Raw genomic sequence first — 17,363 nt, forward strand, 5'->3', positions numbered from 1 at the left:
CCTTCCATCTTTCACTGCAGAGGCAGAAAAATAGAGGCGCTCTTTCTTCACCGCCACCCTCTCTACTTAAAAATCACTTAATTAAAATACCTTATGGAGTAAATGATACATTGTCTCAGACTCCTTTCCAAGTAATCAGGGTGGGAGCCGTGGGGGCGGCAGGTGGAGAATCCAAGCAAGGGGCACTCAGGGAGTCCTTCTGCTTGGACCAGGTTACCCACAAAAACAGCAACTTGCACATAGTTATCCAAGCGCTGTTCTTTTACACATATATTTGACAGCTTCCACTATAAGCTGGCAAACCACACATTCCACTGTATCGTTACGGTCCCGCGTTCACCTTTCTGGTTCCATGTTGCCCTAAGAGCTCACCGACAATGAGCTCCTCCGAAAGACCCAACAACCATTTAAACACTCGACCGTTCTGCACAAGCTCAGTGTCTACTGAGCGGCTGCTGCCTGAGGCTCTGATACTAGCTGCTTGAATTCAAAGACAGGCCATCCACTATTTTATCATTTATTTATTTTTAAAGACTCATTTATTTATTTGAGAGAGAGAGAGAGTGCGTGCACGAGCAGGGGGAGCAGCAGCAGGACCGGGAGAAGCGGACTCCCCGATGCGGGACTCAGTCTCACTACACCGGGATCATGACCTGGGCCAAAGGCACACGCCGAACTGACTGAGCCACCCAGGTGCCCTAATTGCATTTCCAATAAGTGAACCTAAGCCGGACCATGAACTGAGTGTGGCAATCGAGGGCTGGAAAATCTGACTGTAAGTTCTTCGTGAGCCCGGAAAAATCAAGGCGGCAACTAAAAACCAGCAGACATGAAGCAGGTGCCCCCAAAGTGCTTATCGAGTTAATTTGCTGATCCCCTTCCTAGACAGCACCTTTTACCTTGAAACACGATTTCCTTGGGTGCCACAGCTGCTTCCTTCACTCAGTATCTGCACTTCTCAAGCCCCCGGTGATTGTGACACTCATTTTACATTCTACACTATTAATTCTGGCAAAGTTCAAGCCAGCAAAATTTCCTGGAGTCTCCAGAGAACCCACACTCCGCTCACCAGGCTCCCTCACAGCCAGCCAGAGTTGGACAGCAGGTGCGCCTGTCTGCGCAAAACAAGGTAATTAGAATTTTGGTGTAAAGCACACACACATCATCTTCTGTTTTAGAGAATGCTCGTGCAGGCCCAACTCTCGCAACAGCGTCTGCTGAGAGCCTTGGGCACACTCGGGCTGCTCAGCCAGGGACAAGTGTTTTTTGGGGAGTCCTTCTGAGCAATAACCCAGCAGCAGACGACGCACCCCCAAGAGTCCCACGGGCTCCTCTTTGGAGCTACCGGGTCCCACCTGGGTAGATACCTTGGTGGAAACATCAGACCTCCCCAGTGTTAACACGGCTTCCTGTGCGGAAGAGATTGGCTATGCAACTCAACGGCTACTTTGTTCTTTTTTTTTTTTTTTTTTAAGATTTTATTTATTTATGGGGCGCCTGGGTGGCTCAGTGGATTAAGCCGCTGCCTTCAGCTCAGGTCATGATCTCAGGGTCCTGGGATCGAGCCCCACATTGGGTTCTCTGCTCCGCAGCGAGCCTGCTTCCTCCTCTCTCTCTGCCTGCCTCTCTGCCTACTTGTGATCTCTCTCTCTGTCAAATAAATAAATAAAATCTTAAAAAAAAAAAAGATTTTATTTATTTATTTGTTAGAGTGTGAGAGAGAGCACAAGCAGGCGGAGTGGCAGGCAGAGGCAGAAGCAGGCGCCCCGTGCAGCAAGCAGCCCGATGTGGGACTCCATCCCAAGACACTGGGATCATGACCTGAGCCAAAGGCAGCCACTTAACCAACTGAGCCACCCAGGCGTCCCAACAGTTACTTTGTTCTTATTCCGAGTGCTGCAGAGGCAGGAAGTGGGGTCTGGGCGCCCTGTGGAGTCTGTGGGTCTCGCGCTTGGGGCGGATCCCATGTGGGCGCCACCGGCCATGTCAGCACGAAACTCGGCCCACGCACAAGCGGAGGGAGGGACGGGGCAAAGCTTCTCAGGAAGTGGATGCCCTGCGCTGGGTGGGTCGGGACACAGGAGGTGCTCCAGGGGCTGGGGGGCTCCTCAGCTGAGGCTTGGAGAACAATGAGCTTCCCTGGAATGAGTGCACATCAGTCAGGGTGGGGGTGGGGACACAGGGCAGGTGCTGAGGGTGGGCTGATGTCACAGCACGAAGGTCCGTGTATAATTAGACTAATGAGTTCGGGCTGAGAGCCGAACCCCAGAACTGACTAGAGGCTGAATAGGAGCTCGAGGCGAGGCTTTGCTGGGGTTAAGGTCCAGCTGGAGGGAGCCACGCAGAGGAAAGGGGCCTCCGGTGGGGAGGTCGGTCACAGCAAAGTGTGTGTGGGCCAGATTTGTGGGTTTATTAGCACCTGTGCACCCAAAGATCATTTTTCTTCACGCATGGCATGTCTGTGAACGTGCTCAAGAGTTAGCACATGATCATGAGGAGGAAAGCCCATGAGGGGTCAGCGCTGGGGCCCACGGTGGCGCAGACGGGTTGGGTCCAGTCTCTGCTGGCTGCATCCCCCGCCCCCCACAGCCCTGCAAGACTCCTCAAGGTCCAGAGTCTTAGCCCTTTGCTCTTCCTCATGGAGGCTGGACCTCACAGTCAGGGCCGAAGGACCCGACCCTCTGTCTCCATGTCATTAAGTAGCATTTTGGAAAGACGGCCCTGGCTTCAGTGTCTGCGAGACTCTGGAACGGGGAGCCCACCGGCAGGCCCCGGTAAATAAGGAAAGGTAATGGCAGCACGAGGCCGAGCCCCTGAGGACAAAGGAAGGGGAGCTTGCAGAAACACGTCTGTGTCACAGGGGCCTGACCGCTGCTCAGAACTGAACACCCTTCAAGGCTTGAGCGTGGGTGACTCAGAGGAAGAGCAAGTGCTGGGACGGAGGGAAGAGAAGCTAATGATCTCTGCTGGAAACTTCATCTGTTGGAGCTTCTCCATTTTGGGCGGGGGAGGGGGGATTTTATTTATTTGAGAGAGAGAGAGAGAGAGAGAGCGAGCAGGGGCAGGGAGAGGGAGAAGCAGACTCCCCACTGAGCAGGGAGCATGATGTGGGGCTTGATCCCAGGACCCTGGGATCATGACCTGAGCCGAAGCCGAGAGTCACCCAGCGCCCCCACTGATTATTCTTCAAAGTAGCACAAACATTTCCTTAGCGCGAGGTGGAGTGCGGAACAGAAGGACAAGGCAAGTGCCCGTGTCTGCTGTGTCACATCACACCGCAAGCAGCACAGGGGAATGAGCGTTGATAGCGAACACAGCAGGGACTTTTCCCAGGCGCGGGAGGGGCTCCCAACGGGCCAGACCCAGGGCTACCCGAATCGCATGTTCCACAAGGAAGGGAGTCGCTCATGGTTTTTAGCACCGCCCTCCACAGAAGAGCCGCGTGTGAGCAGCCCAGCAGGACCACCGTCCCACGGGATCACAGGGACGTCAGGAGCGAGACAAACCCCGACGGCACCACCAGACAGGATGCAGTGAGAACATGGCACCTTTCGTGAAAGTCCTGCCACGGTCACATAACCACGGTCGCATAACTGGGGTGGTACTATGAGGATGCCACTGACAAACTGCTGATGGCTTTCTACAAAGTAACTGGCCCAGAAGCTTCCAGAGAGTCCGAAGTCAGGAGACGGGAAGTGCTCCAACTTTGAAGCAATGGGAGCGAAACAGGAACAGAATGAACAGCTCACTCCTGGCCCTTCTGTCAAAAGGACGACCTGGGGCAGCTGCAGAGAGAGGTCTGGCAGAGCTGGGGGGCCATGGGATGGCCACGTCTCACAGGTGGTTTCCTGAGTGTGACGGCTGGCTATCGGGGGAGCCTGGGGTGCGGGTGACGTACATCATGGTGTTTGGGGGTGACAGAGCCTCAAGCAGGCAACTTACACTCAGATGGCTTAGGGGAAAGTTCTTTTTACTGTGATCGCAACTCTTCTGAAGTACACTCGAGACTGTTTTCAAAATTTTATTTAAAAAAAGTCATCAATTATTTTAGTTCAACAGTTAAACGTCTTTCTTGTTGTTAAACAGAAGGGAGGGTGTTCCGGCGCCCAGCTAGCCAGACAGAAAGTCTTTGGCTCCAACCAGCAACATCACTCCGGGAGTAACACGCTCACAAGGGACATCCTCTGCGTCAGGTGACAAGCGGGCAGCTCGGCCGGCTGGACGCACTGACCTGCTCTGGGGTGCGCTGCCGCTGGGGTCACCGGCTGAGGGACCGCTGCAGAGCTTCATACATCACCTGGTCCTGAGAACAGGGGACAAAACAGACACAGAGCTCGTGAGCATGACAGGGGCCGATGTGTGTCCCCCAGATGCGCACGCTGACATCCCACCCCAACGACCGCACAGTAACCGTGACTGGAGGTAAGGTGTTCAGGGAGGCCGTGACTTTGTAAGGAACCCCTCAGGATGGGCTCTAAGCTAGCGGGACAAGTGTCTCTGCAGGAAGACGGATGAAGAACAGACAGCTCTGTGTGCTGTGAAGTGTGCCCAGCCTGCCGGGGCACCTGGAGGTGCCCCCACTGCCCCCACATCAGTGCCTGTCTTTCTGTCAGTGGTGTGGGGACCAGCACGATGGACTGTTTGTAGAACTTATGTATTAGGGTCAGGTCAGGGCCCACTATCACGGCGTTTTAGTTACTGAGGCTTTTGGAAAACAGATCAGTGTTTTTAGCCGCCCCCACTCCCAGCTTGGTCTTCCTGCAGTTTTCCTGCTGCTGCAGTTTTCCTGCTGCTGCAGTCTGCTTGGTTTTCCACAGTAACTTTCAGTTGCCCCGTCTGGTCCCCAGAACAAATTAAGCAAGAATTTAGAAGACCAGGGAGGAAAGAAAAAAAAAAAAAAAGACCATGGAGTAGAGCCATTTAAATGATTTCAAACAGCAACAAACGGCCTTAGCACGGCACGTGCTGACCAGCCCGGGGCCCCGCGCCAGAGGCACAGCCGCGTTCCTGACGTCCGGCAGATGCCGAGACACTCGCACAAAGTGGCCACAATGAGGTGTGTCCCTCACATATGAGGTCTGTCTGGTGTTCAGAAGAGACTTTACGACCACTAGCTTTCACCCTGGCCACAATCCTGAGTCAGACAGAGAAGGCAAACTCTTCTGTTTGTTCTCTCTGCGAGAAGTCAGACCCTGACTAGAGGGCGTTTCCCATTCATGAGGGAAACCCATTTCCTGGACTGTACTTAATGTTCACTTCCGGTCTGAAAGACGGATTGGAAAAAAAAAATCTACGTAACTTGTTTTAGTGATTTTTCAAGTACCTGTCAAACAGTTTCAAAGGTGAACATAAAGTAGGAATTAGTGAAATGATGAATTAACTCTGAAATAGGGTAAAACATCACTTTCTGTGCCGAATAATCTACAGTGAAGACATTTTAGGCACCCCTACATTATAACTAGGTTAGAGCAATCCCTTTCTTCCTTCCTTTCATTTTTTGTTTTTAAAAGATTTTATTTATTTGACAGAGAGAGAGAGAGAGAGAGAGAGAGATCATAAGTAGGCAGAGAGGCAGGCAGAGGGAGAAGGGGAAGCTGGCTCCCTGCTGAGCAGAGAGCCCGGTGGGATCAATCCCAGGACCCTGAGCTCATGACCTGAGCTAAAGGCAAAGGCTTAACCCAATGAGCCACACAGGTGTCCTGAGCAATCCCTTTCTTAGAGTAAAATAACTTTTAAAATTATAAAATAAGATCTATTGCAAAAATATTAGAAAATGCAGATCAGAAAAAATTAATCCTCATTTCTAGAGATAACTATTATTACTATTTTGGTCTTCTGGAACTTTTAAATTACTATTTTTTCAATTTTATTTTTTTAAAAAAGATTTTATATATTTATTTGACAGAGAGACACAGCAAGAGAGGGAACACAAGCAGAGGGAGTGGGAGAGGGAGAAGCAAGGAGCCCGACGTGGGCCTTGATCCCAGGACTTGGGATCAATGACCTGAGCCGAAGACAGACGCTTAACGACTGAGCCACCCAGGCACCTGTTTAGTTTTTAATTTTAAAAAAACTTTTGTTTTTTAAATAATCTCTACACCCAGCGTGGGGCTGGAACCCACAGCCCAAACATCGAGTCACACGCTCCACCGATTGGGCCAGCTGCGTGCCCCTCAATATTCACTTTTTTTGACTAGGTAAGACCTTCATATAGTGCAAAGTTCAAAAAGGATAAAAAGCCCCAAGGGAAGCCAGTCTCTCCCCGCAAACTGTTACTAGTTTTGTAAGTAATTATTTCATGAGGACCCGTGGGAATGTGGGGCTTCACCTTGATGTCCTGCCTTATTTTTAAAAGATCAAATTAATAATCAGCTTGATCATCTGCTTTATTTAATATTTATTCAAAATTCATACAATGCCTATTTTCCAAAGGGAAGCTATAGCTTATTTGCTAAGTTTTTCAGAAATCAAATATTTAGAGATTTTCGATCACCCAAAACATGAAGACTACACTAGTACTAAGTCTCACTAGGACATCCGCGGAGTCTTCGACAACGTCTGGCGTGACAGGTGTGGATGTTTTTAGTAAAAGCAGTCACACTGCCTTTGTCATGTAGTTGGTCCCTTCCATGTAGCAGCTTTGCTACATGGAAGCCATGTTCTCCCATCCAAGTACTAACCAGGCCCGACCCTGCTTAGCTTCTGAGATCAGCGAGATGGGGCGCGTTCAGGGTGGTATGGCTGTAGACGGAAGCCGCGTTCTAACACCGACAGGATCGAGTGCCCAGGTCAATACGTGTTCTATGTGTAGTAGCCTGTCCCCTGAAATTTTTCTGTGAGTCCAGCACAGCGCCTGGCATGCATACAGCAGGAACTCGACACGCGTAAAAAGTAGGCTCGTAGGTAACCCATTAAAACACAGCTGGAAACTCTGACTTGAGGAGCTGTTCTCCTGGGAGTGTCCATGGGGTGGAAATAATCTAGGAAATGAAGATAATCTGGGAATGAAATGTGGAGAAGAGAAAGGAAGAGCTGCGGGCAGCGGGTGTGAAAAACATGCCGCCAGTGAGCAAATAAACAGGAGGGTTGCTCTGGGGTGGTTTAAACAGGAGGGTTGCTCTGGGGTGGTTTAACAGAGGAAGTAAAGAACAAAATCCGGCTTGTCCGTCTGAGTGAGGTTTCCTTCCTGACGACAGAACGATGCCAGAGCGAGCAGCGTGCAGAGACTGTACCGGGAGATAATAAATATCTGGGAAAGTAACCTCAACGTCTCAACGTGGACAGCAGCTGGGGGGCCTCAGGTTTCCGGTGCGCAGGGACACCGGCACAGGGAACGACGCTGCTCTGTGATGCACACGCAGCAGGGACGCTCGCCTCTGGATTTGGAGAAGCTGCTGGTGGAGGGCCCTGCCGTTTGGGTCAGGATCTGTCCTCACAGATTGCAGCCTGTCAGGTCCTCCTGGGACCAAACAGGGCGCAGCCACTCATAGCAGTGAGGACCCGCAGGTATCTTCAGTGGAGCCCAAGGGCCTCGCCCTGCCCGAGTGAGAGCCGGCGAGGACGGACAGCTGGTGAGGACGGACAGCCGGAGAGGACCATCTGCTCACTGCTGACAGCACCACCCTCAACCAGTTACCAACGGTTTACTGGGCCAGGTGACACATTTCTGCACTGGGTCTCTAAGCGAAGAATGTGCTGAGTATTTGAGAACTATGAAGGCCCGCTCTGCAGACCTCAGGACAGGACTTCTGTCCTCTTAGACATCTCATTAAACCCATGTTAACTCACTTCAAAGCAACTGCCATTTCGGTAAGTAGGTCCGAGAGGTTAAAATGTGTGTTCCCTGCTCTATAAACAAAATCTAGTGATTCTCTTTCAGCAGGAAGACTCCAAACCCCAATCCCACCACTACCACGTCAGTTAACCGCAGTCACCAGCATCTTATTTACAGATTTTCATTCTAGGCCTTGAAGGCGTGAACAAACTCCGCGGCCCCTCACAGCCCAGCCTGGCCAGAGCATCTAATTTCCTAATTGGCCACAATGACTGGTTCTGGCACGGGATCCTAACCTGGGCGGGACTGACCCCAGGGTTTCCTGAGACTCTCCCGGCAGAGCCTGTGGGGAACTATCTTGCTGGGAGGTGTCTGGACCTGCGGGCACCCACTTTCCCCCAGGAAGGGAAGCAATGAGATTCGGCAGCCAGCATGCCTAGAGCCATCTGTGCTCTCAAGATCCTTGTTAAGTGGAACAATGAACTGTTGTTGTTTTTTTTAAGATTTTATTTATTTGTCAGAGAGAGAGAGGAGCGAGAGTGAGCACAAGCAGACAGAGTGGCAGGCAGAGGCAGAGGGAGAAGCAGGCTCCCCGCCGAGCAAGGAGCCCGATGTGGGACTCGATCCCAGGACACTGGGATCATGACCTGAGCCGAAGGCAGCTGCTTAACCAACTGAGCCACCCAGGCGTCCCATGCTGTTGTTTTTTAAACTCAAGATGCATCATTTTATTTTATTTATTTGAGAGAGAGACATCACGTGAGCACATGGGCATCAGGAGGGGGAGAGACAAAGGGAGAAGCAGGCTCCCTGCCGAGCAGGGAGCCAGAAGTGGGGCTTTGATCTCAGGACCCTGGGATCATGACCTGAGACGAAGGCAGATGCTTAACCAACTGAGCCACCCAGGTGCCTTCAAAGAACTCTGTTTTCCCCTACTCACATGAGTTGGAGTTGGGTTTCTGTCCTTTACAACTAAAAGAGCCCTAATTATAAAAGCATAAAGAAGTGGATTATCGATGAGCCGCTCAGATTCACATCCAGAAAAGTGCCACAGGGAACGCCACACCTTTCAACCCTGCCTGTGCCTCTAATTTCAACTGCACTATCCTCAACCAGAAGGAAGAGGTTCTTTACCACAGTTCTCAACTGGGAAGGATCAGGAAAAAAGGAATAAGAAGGATCCGAGAACCCCCACCCCCAAAAAAACAATATACATTGGTGTCAAATTCACCTGCAAAAGTATGCAAAGGAGATAAAGTGAAGGCTTAATCCTTAATTGTCCTAGCTGCTTGGATGAAAACATAGCCAAATTTAGAAATCAGGTCAAGTGATTTTTGAACTTTGTATGACACATTTGTAGCCTCTTTTTTTTTTTTTTAAAGATTTTATTTATTTGACAGAGAGAGGTCACAAGTAGATAGAGAGGCAGGCAGAGAGAGAGAGAGAGAGAGGGAAGCAGGCTCCCTCCTGAGCAGAGAGCCCAATGTGGGACTCGATCCCAGGACCCCGAGATTATGACCTGAGCCGAAGGCAGCGGCTTAACCCACTGAGCCACCCAGGTGCCCACATTTGTAGCCTCTTGATAAAGTCACTCAAGCAAAAACATGGGAACTTTTCAAAATACAGCAGTTTCTAGAAAACTGATCTTTTTGGAGATAAAAAGAGTGGTAAATGAGCTATCCAAGGTCAACAGATAAAACTAAATGAACTTCTATATATTAGCAACAGTTAGAAAACAAGATGTAAAAAAATCCACAAATAACATAAAAAAGTATAAATCACTTGGGAATAAATTTGATGAAAGACGGTAAGATATTTACCATGAAAACTCACATTACTGGGTAAATCCTGTGGATCTAAGAAGTGAAATGAATTAAAAAGTGAATAAATTTATCTAAGAGAAATTAAACGAATCTAATTAAATGGACAGATGTACAAAGTTCATGAAGTGAAAAACTTTCAAGAGCCGTTCTCACAACTGATCTAGATTCAGTTCAATTCCAAATCCCAGCAGGCTTCTTGTGTAGGAATCGATAAGCTGATTATAAACTTTATATGGACATTAAAGGGTTTAAGATAATTTAAAAAATTGAGGGGAGACAAAGAGGACAAATTTGGAGAGCTTATACCTGATCCTATGACTTACAGATCTGTGGTCATCAAGACAGTGGCAAAAAAGATACTGTGGCATTAAGACAGACGTAGTCATAGCCCAGAAACGGATCCACGCCTCTATGAACAACTGGTTTTCAGAGAGGGGGTGGTGACTCCATAGGAAAGTCTTCTCAACAGAATCACAGCAAGTAGGAGTCACATGGAAACAGGGAACCATGACCCCCACCTCCCTTCCCATCAAACTAAAATATTAATTTGAGATGGATCACAAGGCTCCAATGTAAAAGCTAAATAGTATGACATGTCTAGAAAAAAGCAAAGATGATGAATCTTTGTGAACTTGAAATTGCCAAGATTTCTCCTGACAGGACGCACAAGCCATACACACAGGAGCCAGGTTGGCCTCCGTTTGGATTCAAGGATCCTGCTCTCCAGAATGTGCTTTTAGATGACAGAAAGTGAGCAGCAGAAAGTGAGATTTGGAGAGAATATCCTCCGCGTGCACATCTGAATAAGCTAAGAATCTGTGCAAGTTTATAGCAAGAAGAGATACAAGTCTAGTGTTTAAGATCGAAGCACGAGGACAGGACAGCAGAACTTCAAACGGCCCACAGGTACGTGAAACTTTGCTGGCTGTCCTGCCATTTGGAGATGCTCATGGAGAGCACACGAGACACTAGTTCCTATGCTGCTGGATGCTGCCGTGAGAGGACTATGACACTGGGGGACTCAGCCGCTCTTCAAGGAAGGGTCTGGAGCCCTGGCCATGCCGCCCCAGCTGCACACCAGAGGGAAGTGTAAGCCAGAACCCTACTCTCACACAGACATTACTCATGAAAGCCACACATACCCCAGCAGCACCAAGTGTCCCCCAACAGAGGAAACGAGAAGGAGCCATGCTATATTCTTTTTTTTTGTTTTTGTTTTTTTTTAATTTTACTTATTTATTTGACAGAGAGAGAGACAGATCACAGGTAGGCAGGGAGGCAGAGAGAGGAGGAAGCAGGATCTCCGAGGAGCAGAGAGCCCGATGTAGGGCTCGATCCCAGGACCCTGGGATCATGACCCGAGCCGAAGGCAGAGGCTTTAACCCACTGAGCCACCCAGGCGCCCCAGAAGCCATGCTATATTCTTATCCTGGAAAACTGCTCAGGTGGAAATGGACCACACATAACAGGGATGGAACCCAGACGCCTCCACTGAGCAGAGCAGCCGGACCAGGGAGCTCACGCCATGGGCTTCTGTGGGGATGCAGCCCACAGATGGGTCAGACCTGCGATCATGGGCAGTGCTGCCAGCACTGGCCACAGAGGGGCCACAAGGAACTTCGGAAGGGATGGAATGTTCTAGACACTGATGGAGATTACAGAACTGTGTGTGTGCGGGTGCTTGGGTAGCTCAGATGGTTAAGCGTCTGCCTTTGGCTCAGGTCATGATCCTGCAGTCTCCGGATTGAGTCCCACATCAGGCTCCCTGCTCAGTGGGGAGCCTGCTTCTCCCTCTGCCTCTCTCTGTCTCTCATGAATAAATAAATAAAATCTTAAAAAAACAAACAAACAACTGTGTGTCTGCACTACCATGTGGACACATTTCTACTAAGCACCACACATCCTCTCAGTCCTGACAAGCCCGGGACTCCAGCTGCAGGTGAGGAACAATTTCAACTAAAACCATGTTTTCGATGACGAACCTTCCGGAGGACACTAACATCACGAATCTCTTGTCGATCAAAACGAGGAGCACCAGTCTGCCAAACTATTACCGATTTTAATTAGTAAGACTGTTTTTTTTTTAATTTTCTAAATTTTAAAAAAAGATTTTTATTTATTTATTTGACAGAAATCACAAGTAGGCAGAGAGGCAGGCAGAGAGAGAGGAAGGGAAGCAGGCTCCCTGCTGAGCAGAGACCCTGATGCGGGGCTCAATCCCAGGACCCTAAGATCATGACCTGAGCCGAAGGCAGAGGCTTTAACCTACTGAGCCACCCAGGCGCCCTGCAAGACTGGGTTTTATTTGAAGATGCTCAGCAGAACAGACCTGTTTCCTCTGGGATACAAAAGTACCTGAGAGGTAAAGGCAGACCACTGCTTCCAGCTACGGCGGAGAACTGAGTCTGGATAGAGCAGACTCTTCGAGGACCGAATCAGAGCCACCACCAGCCCCAACCAGTTAACCAGCTCCTGTAGTTAGCAGTGATAGGGTAGGAGGGCGCCTGGCTGGCTCAGTCAGTACAGCTTGCGATTCTTATCTTGGCGTTGTGAGTTCGAACCCCGTGTTGGGAACAGAGATTAACTAAAAATAAAATCTTAAAAAAAAAAAAAATAAAAGTGGTACAGCAGTCACCTCACTTAGAAGGTTCAGAGCAAATCTTGAGACACCAAACAGGGCAGCCCACCTCCCATAACTCCTTGGACTTTGACTCGAAGGTTTTCAATCAGTAATTATCGTCAGAAATCCTAGACCTGGGGTAATAAATGACTAATGATTTAAAGGGAGTTTTAGTCCATCAGGAAGCAGGTTCTCGCGGCTAAGGCGCATTACATTTTCAGGAGCCCCAAAACAAGTCAGCCAGGTGAACAAATTTATCACAGCGGTGCCCAAGTCAGGCGTTTCAGAGGGCTGGACACACCCCCGCAGCTGTGTGTGGCATTGGCCGTCCTTGTTACCACCAACAGACTTCCTCTGCGCTGTAAGAAGCAAACACTCGCTATCTGGCGTTGTATGAATAGAAAAGCGGACCGTGTGTTTAACCCTTCTCTGACCTTACCGGGAGGACATCTGTACCTGCCTGAAATGTGTGGGCAGGTCAGGGGACATGTGAACCAAAGAGACTAAAAATCATCAGACAGTGGAAAGACCCACACGTGTCACCCTCTCTCTGGCTTCAGTCTTTCAAGAAACACCCAAAACTCCAGTCTCAAGAATGCTCCCATAAAGACAATTATTTTCCTTGTTTCTGTAAGTTCACAATCTACTGGTCTCCATTCTAGTTCTTCTCTACACATGTTAAGAGCATTTCTTACCTTTTTTGATATAGAAGATTTCACTTTCTTGAAAGCTTCTTCAAAGTGCTTCTGGCTGACCTTGAGTTCACCTGGGGAGCAAATCACAGACACATCTGGGTGGAGGGCCCTAACAGCAACTGACAGGTAGATTCTCCTGAGACACTGACTTGCAAGAGGTGGAGGGAACAGGGAAGAGATAGTGATGACACTGGGTCTGTTCTGAATGACAGTCAAGACCGGGACACCCTGCTTATCAGATGTTTTGGGACATATTTTCAATTTCATTTAATTTACACACACCTAACCATATTTAATTTTAAATAAATGCTTAAGTTTTATATCAGTGTCCATTGTAGTGTAAATTATTTCCCTCCAGCAATCGAAACAGTTTACTTTGGGACAAATTATATAAAAAAGTACTTTGTTCACCTTTAGAGAGTCCCTGTTTTCATTACCCGTCGTCCCCTTTAATGAGAGATCACTGGCATATAACATGGAAGTTTAAGGTGTGTGACTATCGTGACAATTTCAGACGTTGCTGTAAAGTGATCATCACAAATGTTAGCTGGCACCTACATCCCTCACACGATTGTGTGTGTGCGTGTCTAACTTCTAAGATCTACTCTTTCAAGATCTAAGATCTACCTTTCTAAGATCTATCTTTCAAGTATATAATCCTTATTGTTAATTATAGACCTCATGCAATACATCTGATCCCCGGAATGTGTTCATCTTATGGCAGGAAGTCTTATCCGCTAACCAACATCTCCCCATGCTTACGAGGTTTCAATGCAGGACACCCCAGAGAGACGATCACTCTTAAACTATCACCCTTTGAAGGCCCCTCTTTGCACTGTTTACGCATTAACTTAATGACAATGTTTGATGAAGAAGAGCCAAAATTGTTCCTTTTTAAGATAATACAAATAATTTAACTGGGAGAGGAAAGTAATATTCTATAGCTATTTAAGAGTGCATATGCATCAGTAGATGGTACAGCGTTATATCATAATATATATTAGAATCAGAGATACTATCCCAACACTGGATCAGAAGGGGCTCTCCTTCTTCATAAGGTTGTGCCATTATGTAAGTAAGGGAAATCAAATAACTACATTTTGAACAAGACTTGGTTTTGAATGTTCCTGAAACAGCTTACATGATGATGATTAAAACTGAACTATCTATACAAATATTAGGATGCCATATTTACCTAAAAAAAATAAAATAAAATAAAATGTGTAGTTAAACATGTCAAGTGGAAGGTGAATAGCATAAGGATTTTGGTGAGGAAGATATCAATGCTAAGTCCCTAGAGGACAGATAACTAGAAATGCAAACTGTAGCAGAGCACAGATGTCAAAATTTGCTGCATGATTATAAATGAACATCCAAACAGCCAACATGCGTAGAGAGGTCCAAATATCTCAAAACACCATCAGACTCTGCTCTCAAGTAGCAAACTTACACAACGTTTCTTACAAGATAGTCTAGGTTTGAGAATTTTATCTGTTACTTCCAAGAGGATTTTTAAATTTTGTTAAAAAAAAAAACTTTTAAAATTTTTATTTATATTATTTTATTTTTATTCTTTTTTTTTTTAAATATTTTATTTATTTGACAGAGAGAAATCACAACTAGGCAGAGAGGCAGGCAGAGAGAGAGGAGGAAGCAGGCTCCCTGCGGAGCAGAGCCCGATGTGGGGCTCGATCCCAGGACCCTGGGATCATGACCCGAGCCGAAGGCAGAGACTTTAACCCACTGAGCCACCCAGGCGCCCCTATTTTATTTTAATTCTTAACTTTAATGCAGAATTATAAAGCTCTCCATGGGTGAACTTTTTTTTTTTTTTTTTTTTTAAATCATGTAATATAATCTGAATGCCATGGCAACTTGTATTTTTTTTTTTCTGCTTCTAAGTCCAGTGGTCTTTTCTTTTTTTTTAATCTCCAATTTTTTTTTTTTTTTTAAAGATTTTACTTATTTATTTGACAGAGAGAGAGCGCACAAGCAGGCAGAGAGACAGGTGGGGTGGGGGGAGGAAGCAGGTTCCCTGCTGAGCAGAGAGCCCGATGCGGGGCTCAATCCCAGGACCCTGAGATCATGACCTGAGCCAAAGGCAGAGGCTTAACCTGCTGAGCCACCTAGGCGCCCCTACATCTTCAAATTTTTATTTAAATTCTAGTTAACATAAAGTATAATGTTGGATTCAGGAGTAGCATTTAGTGATTCATCACTTACATCCTCCAAGAGGAATCTAAAATAGCTTATAATAAAAGCGATCTGCATAACTGAATCATAACGAAAACACGGGGACCTCATCATGAAGGGATGTCTGCTGACAGATCTCGGCGGCACAGGTGCCGCTGGGAACTAAACCAAAGTTCACCCTGGATTCTCAGGAGCCAAAGGCAGAAGGAAGAGGGAGACAGAGAAACCCAGTGGGAATAAAAACAGACGCGTGGGCTCTGCGGGGGGTGGGGGGGGGCGGAGAAGAGGCTGAGAAGCCACTAGATGGCTGCCAGACACCACGTGAGGTGAAGACATATCAGCTTTCACATCACAGACACGAGACAACGGTCACTTTGCGGGTCAGCAGTGGTGTGAGGTGTCTAGAGTGACAACAACAGGGAACAGAGACATTCCAGAAAGCACCGTACCTGTCTCACCTCCACCCTTCGGTCTTGTCATTTCCTGTCTCAGGGCGCAGACAGACGCTTCCCGAACCAAAGCAGAGAGATCTGCACCCCTGCAGGAGAAGACCTGTTCTCAGTTATTCTACGACAGCGCAAAGAATGGAGCCTGACCGCAGTTTCCAGTCACAAATCACATAGCTGAGGAACAGACTGACCACTAGGGTCAGCAGGAAAAGAGCTTTTCAATTTCACTTCAAATATTTCTAGCTTTTATTTTATTTTTTTTTTAAAGATTTATTTATTTGACAGATAGAGATTACAAGTAGGCAGAGAGGCAGGCAGAGAGAGAGAGAGGAGGAAGCAGGCTCCCCGCTAAGCAGAGAGCCCGACGCGGGGCTCGATCCCAGGACCCTGGGATCACGACCCGAGCTGAAGGCAGAGGCTTCAACCCGCTGAGCCACCCAGGCGCCCCTATTTCTAGCTTTTAGAAGAAGGATAATTATGATGAAAACAATGCAAGGAATCATAAACATTCCTGTGCTAACAGCTATAGATACTGAAGTTAACGTAAAAAGTCTACATGACTAGCCCAGTTGACAGAAAGTTACACATTCACCATAAAATCTCCATCCACAGGGCCTGTGCTGCCAGTGTGCTGCCTGTCCACATGCGACCTACCGCCTAGAGTAAGCTTACACAAGAGTCATTTATAGCAACTACTTCAAAAGGGGGAAGCACAAAGGCTAGCAAGTCTTTAATGTCCTGACTCAAGTCCGAGCTGAGTGGACCTGTCATAAATGAATTAAAGCAGGACAGCTAACAAGCCTCTAATTACTTCGTGCAATACTATGCTGCCTCAGCACAGTTCCTGAGTTCAACGAGCAGCACTGCTCACTGGCATTTCACTACATCACATCTTCAACAGAATCCTGCAGCTCTTTGGGAGAGAGTTTGGACCTAGGGATAAAAACCTCATTTCTAGACATTAAAATTTACTTCATGTATATAATGTTGCCCATCCACACAATGTAAAACATTAAATGCCCACAGAGCTTAAATTATTAGCTAAATGCAATGTTTCTGTGGTTAGATATCCCATGTTACCCCTGATCCCTTTGTAAACCTGCGCCCTCCTCTGAAGAATCCAGAACATGTGGCCCAGGGTAAGTTCTGCCATTAAACTGCCTTTGTGTTTTAGCTCTTAAAGCTGTAAACTACTCACGTAAGCCATCCCCCGCCACATAATAGTAAGTTCATGTAGTTGTATGAGTTTGATCCCAATGGAAGTACGGGGAGGAATGCACTGTCCTTAGAGGGAGGGAGGGGCTTCTGCTGACCACCACCACCTGTGATTCCGAGTGTGTCCTGTCATCAAGACAATCCCTGCCTTCACGCCTGAGCCAAGATAGCTGGACAGAGAAGAGGGTTATGGCCCTGATGCTCATACGTGAAGAAACAAGATAAAATGATGCATCCTGACCACACTCCCTGAGAATGATCCGTGTGGTTTCCACTGTAATCCTCTTTACAAGAAATGAAGGTCTTCGACTAGAATGGATGTTAACCAGATGCCAATATGGTCCCCTGTCGGTCTGGCTGTTGGGATGTAAGTTTACACTGTGGAGTAACCGAGTCTGAATGTCTCCAACATGAAAATGTTGTCTCGGGGCATCTGGGAGGCACAGTTGGCTGAGCGTTGGACTCTTGGTTTCAGCTCAGGTGACAGTCTCAGAGTTGTGGGATCGAGCCCATGTCAGGCTCTGCACTAAGTGTGGAGTCTGCTTGAGATTCTCTCTCCCTCTGCCCCTCTTCCCCATCACACGCTCTTTCTTT

General features: G+C 47.7%; 1 protein-coding gene across 12 annotated transcripts in view; it reads right to left on the bottom strand.

Annotated features, from left to right (window-relative positions):
* Positions 1–4,007: 4,007 nt before the first annotated feature.
* The window catches only part of NVL (nuclear VCP like), a 104,432-nt gene continuing 91,076 nt past the window's right edge, over positions 4,008–17,363 (bottom strand). For 9 of the 12 annotated variants that reach the window (XM_045982534.1, XM_045982529.1, XM_045982528.1 and 6 more), the window contains 3 exons: positions 15,555–15,643; positions 12,913–12,983; positions 4,008–4,303 (listed from right to left, as the gene is read on the bottom strand). In XM_045982534.1, coding sequence (XP_045838490.1) covers positions 4,259–4,303; positions 12,913–12,983; positions 15,555–15,643 — 205 coding nt within the window. In that variant the 3' untranslated portion in view covers positions 4,008–4,258. Of the gene's footprint in view, positions 4,304–12,912; positions 12,984–15,554; positions 15,644–17,363 lie in introns of those variants that run through there. The other 3 variants (XR_006815526.1, XR_006815524.1, XR_006815525.1) reach the window with 2 other exon arrangements.

The sequence above is a fragment of the Meles meles genome, chromosome 17 (assembly GCF_922984935.1).
Source record: "Meles meles chromosome 17, mMelMel3.1 paternal haplotype, whole genome shotgun sequence".
Taxonomy (NCBI): domain Eukaryota; kingdom Metazoa; phylum Chordata; class Mammalia; order Carnivora; family Mustelidae; genus Meles; species Meles meles.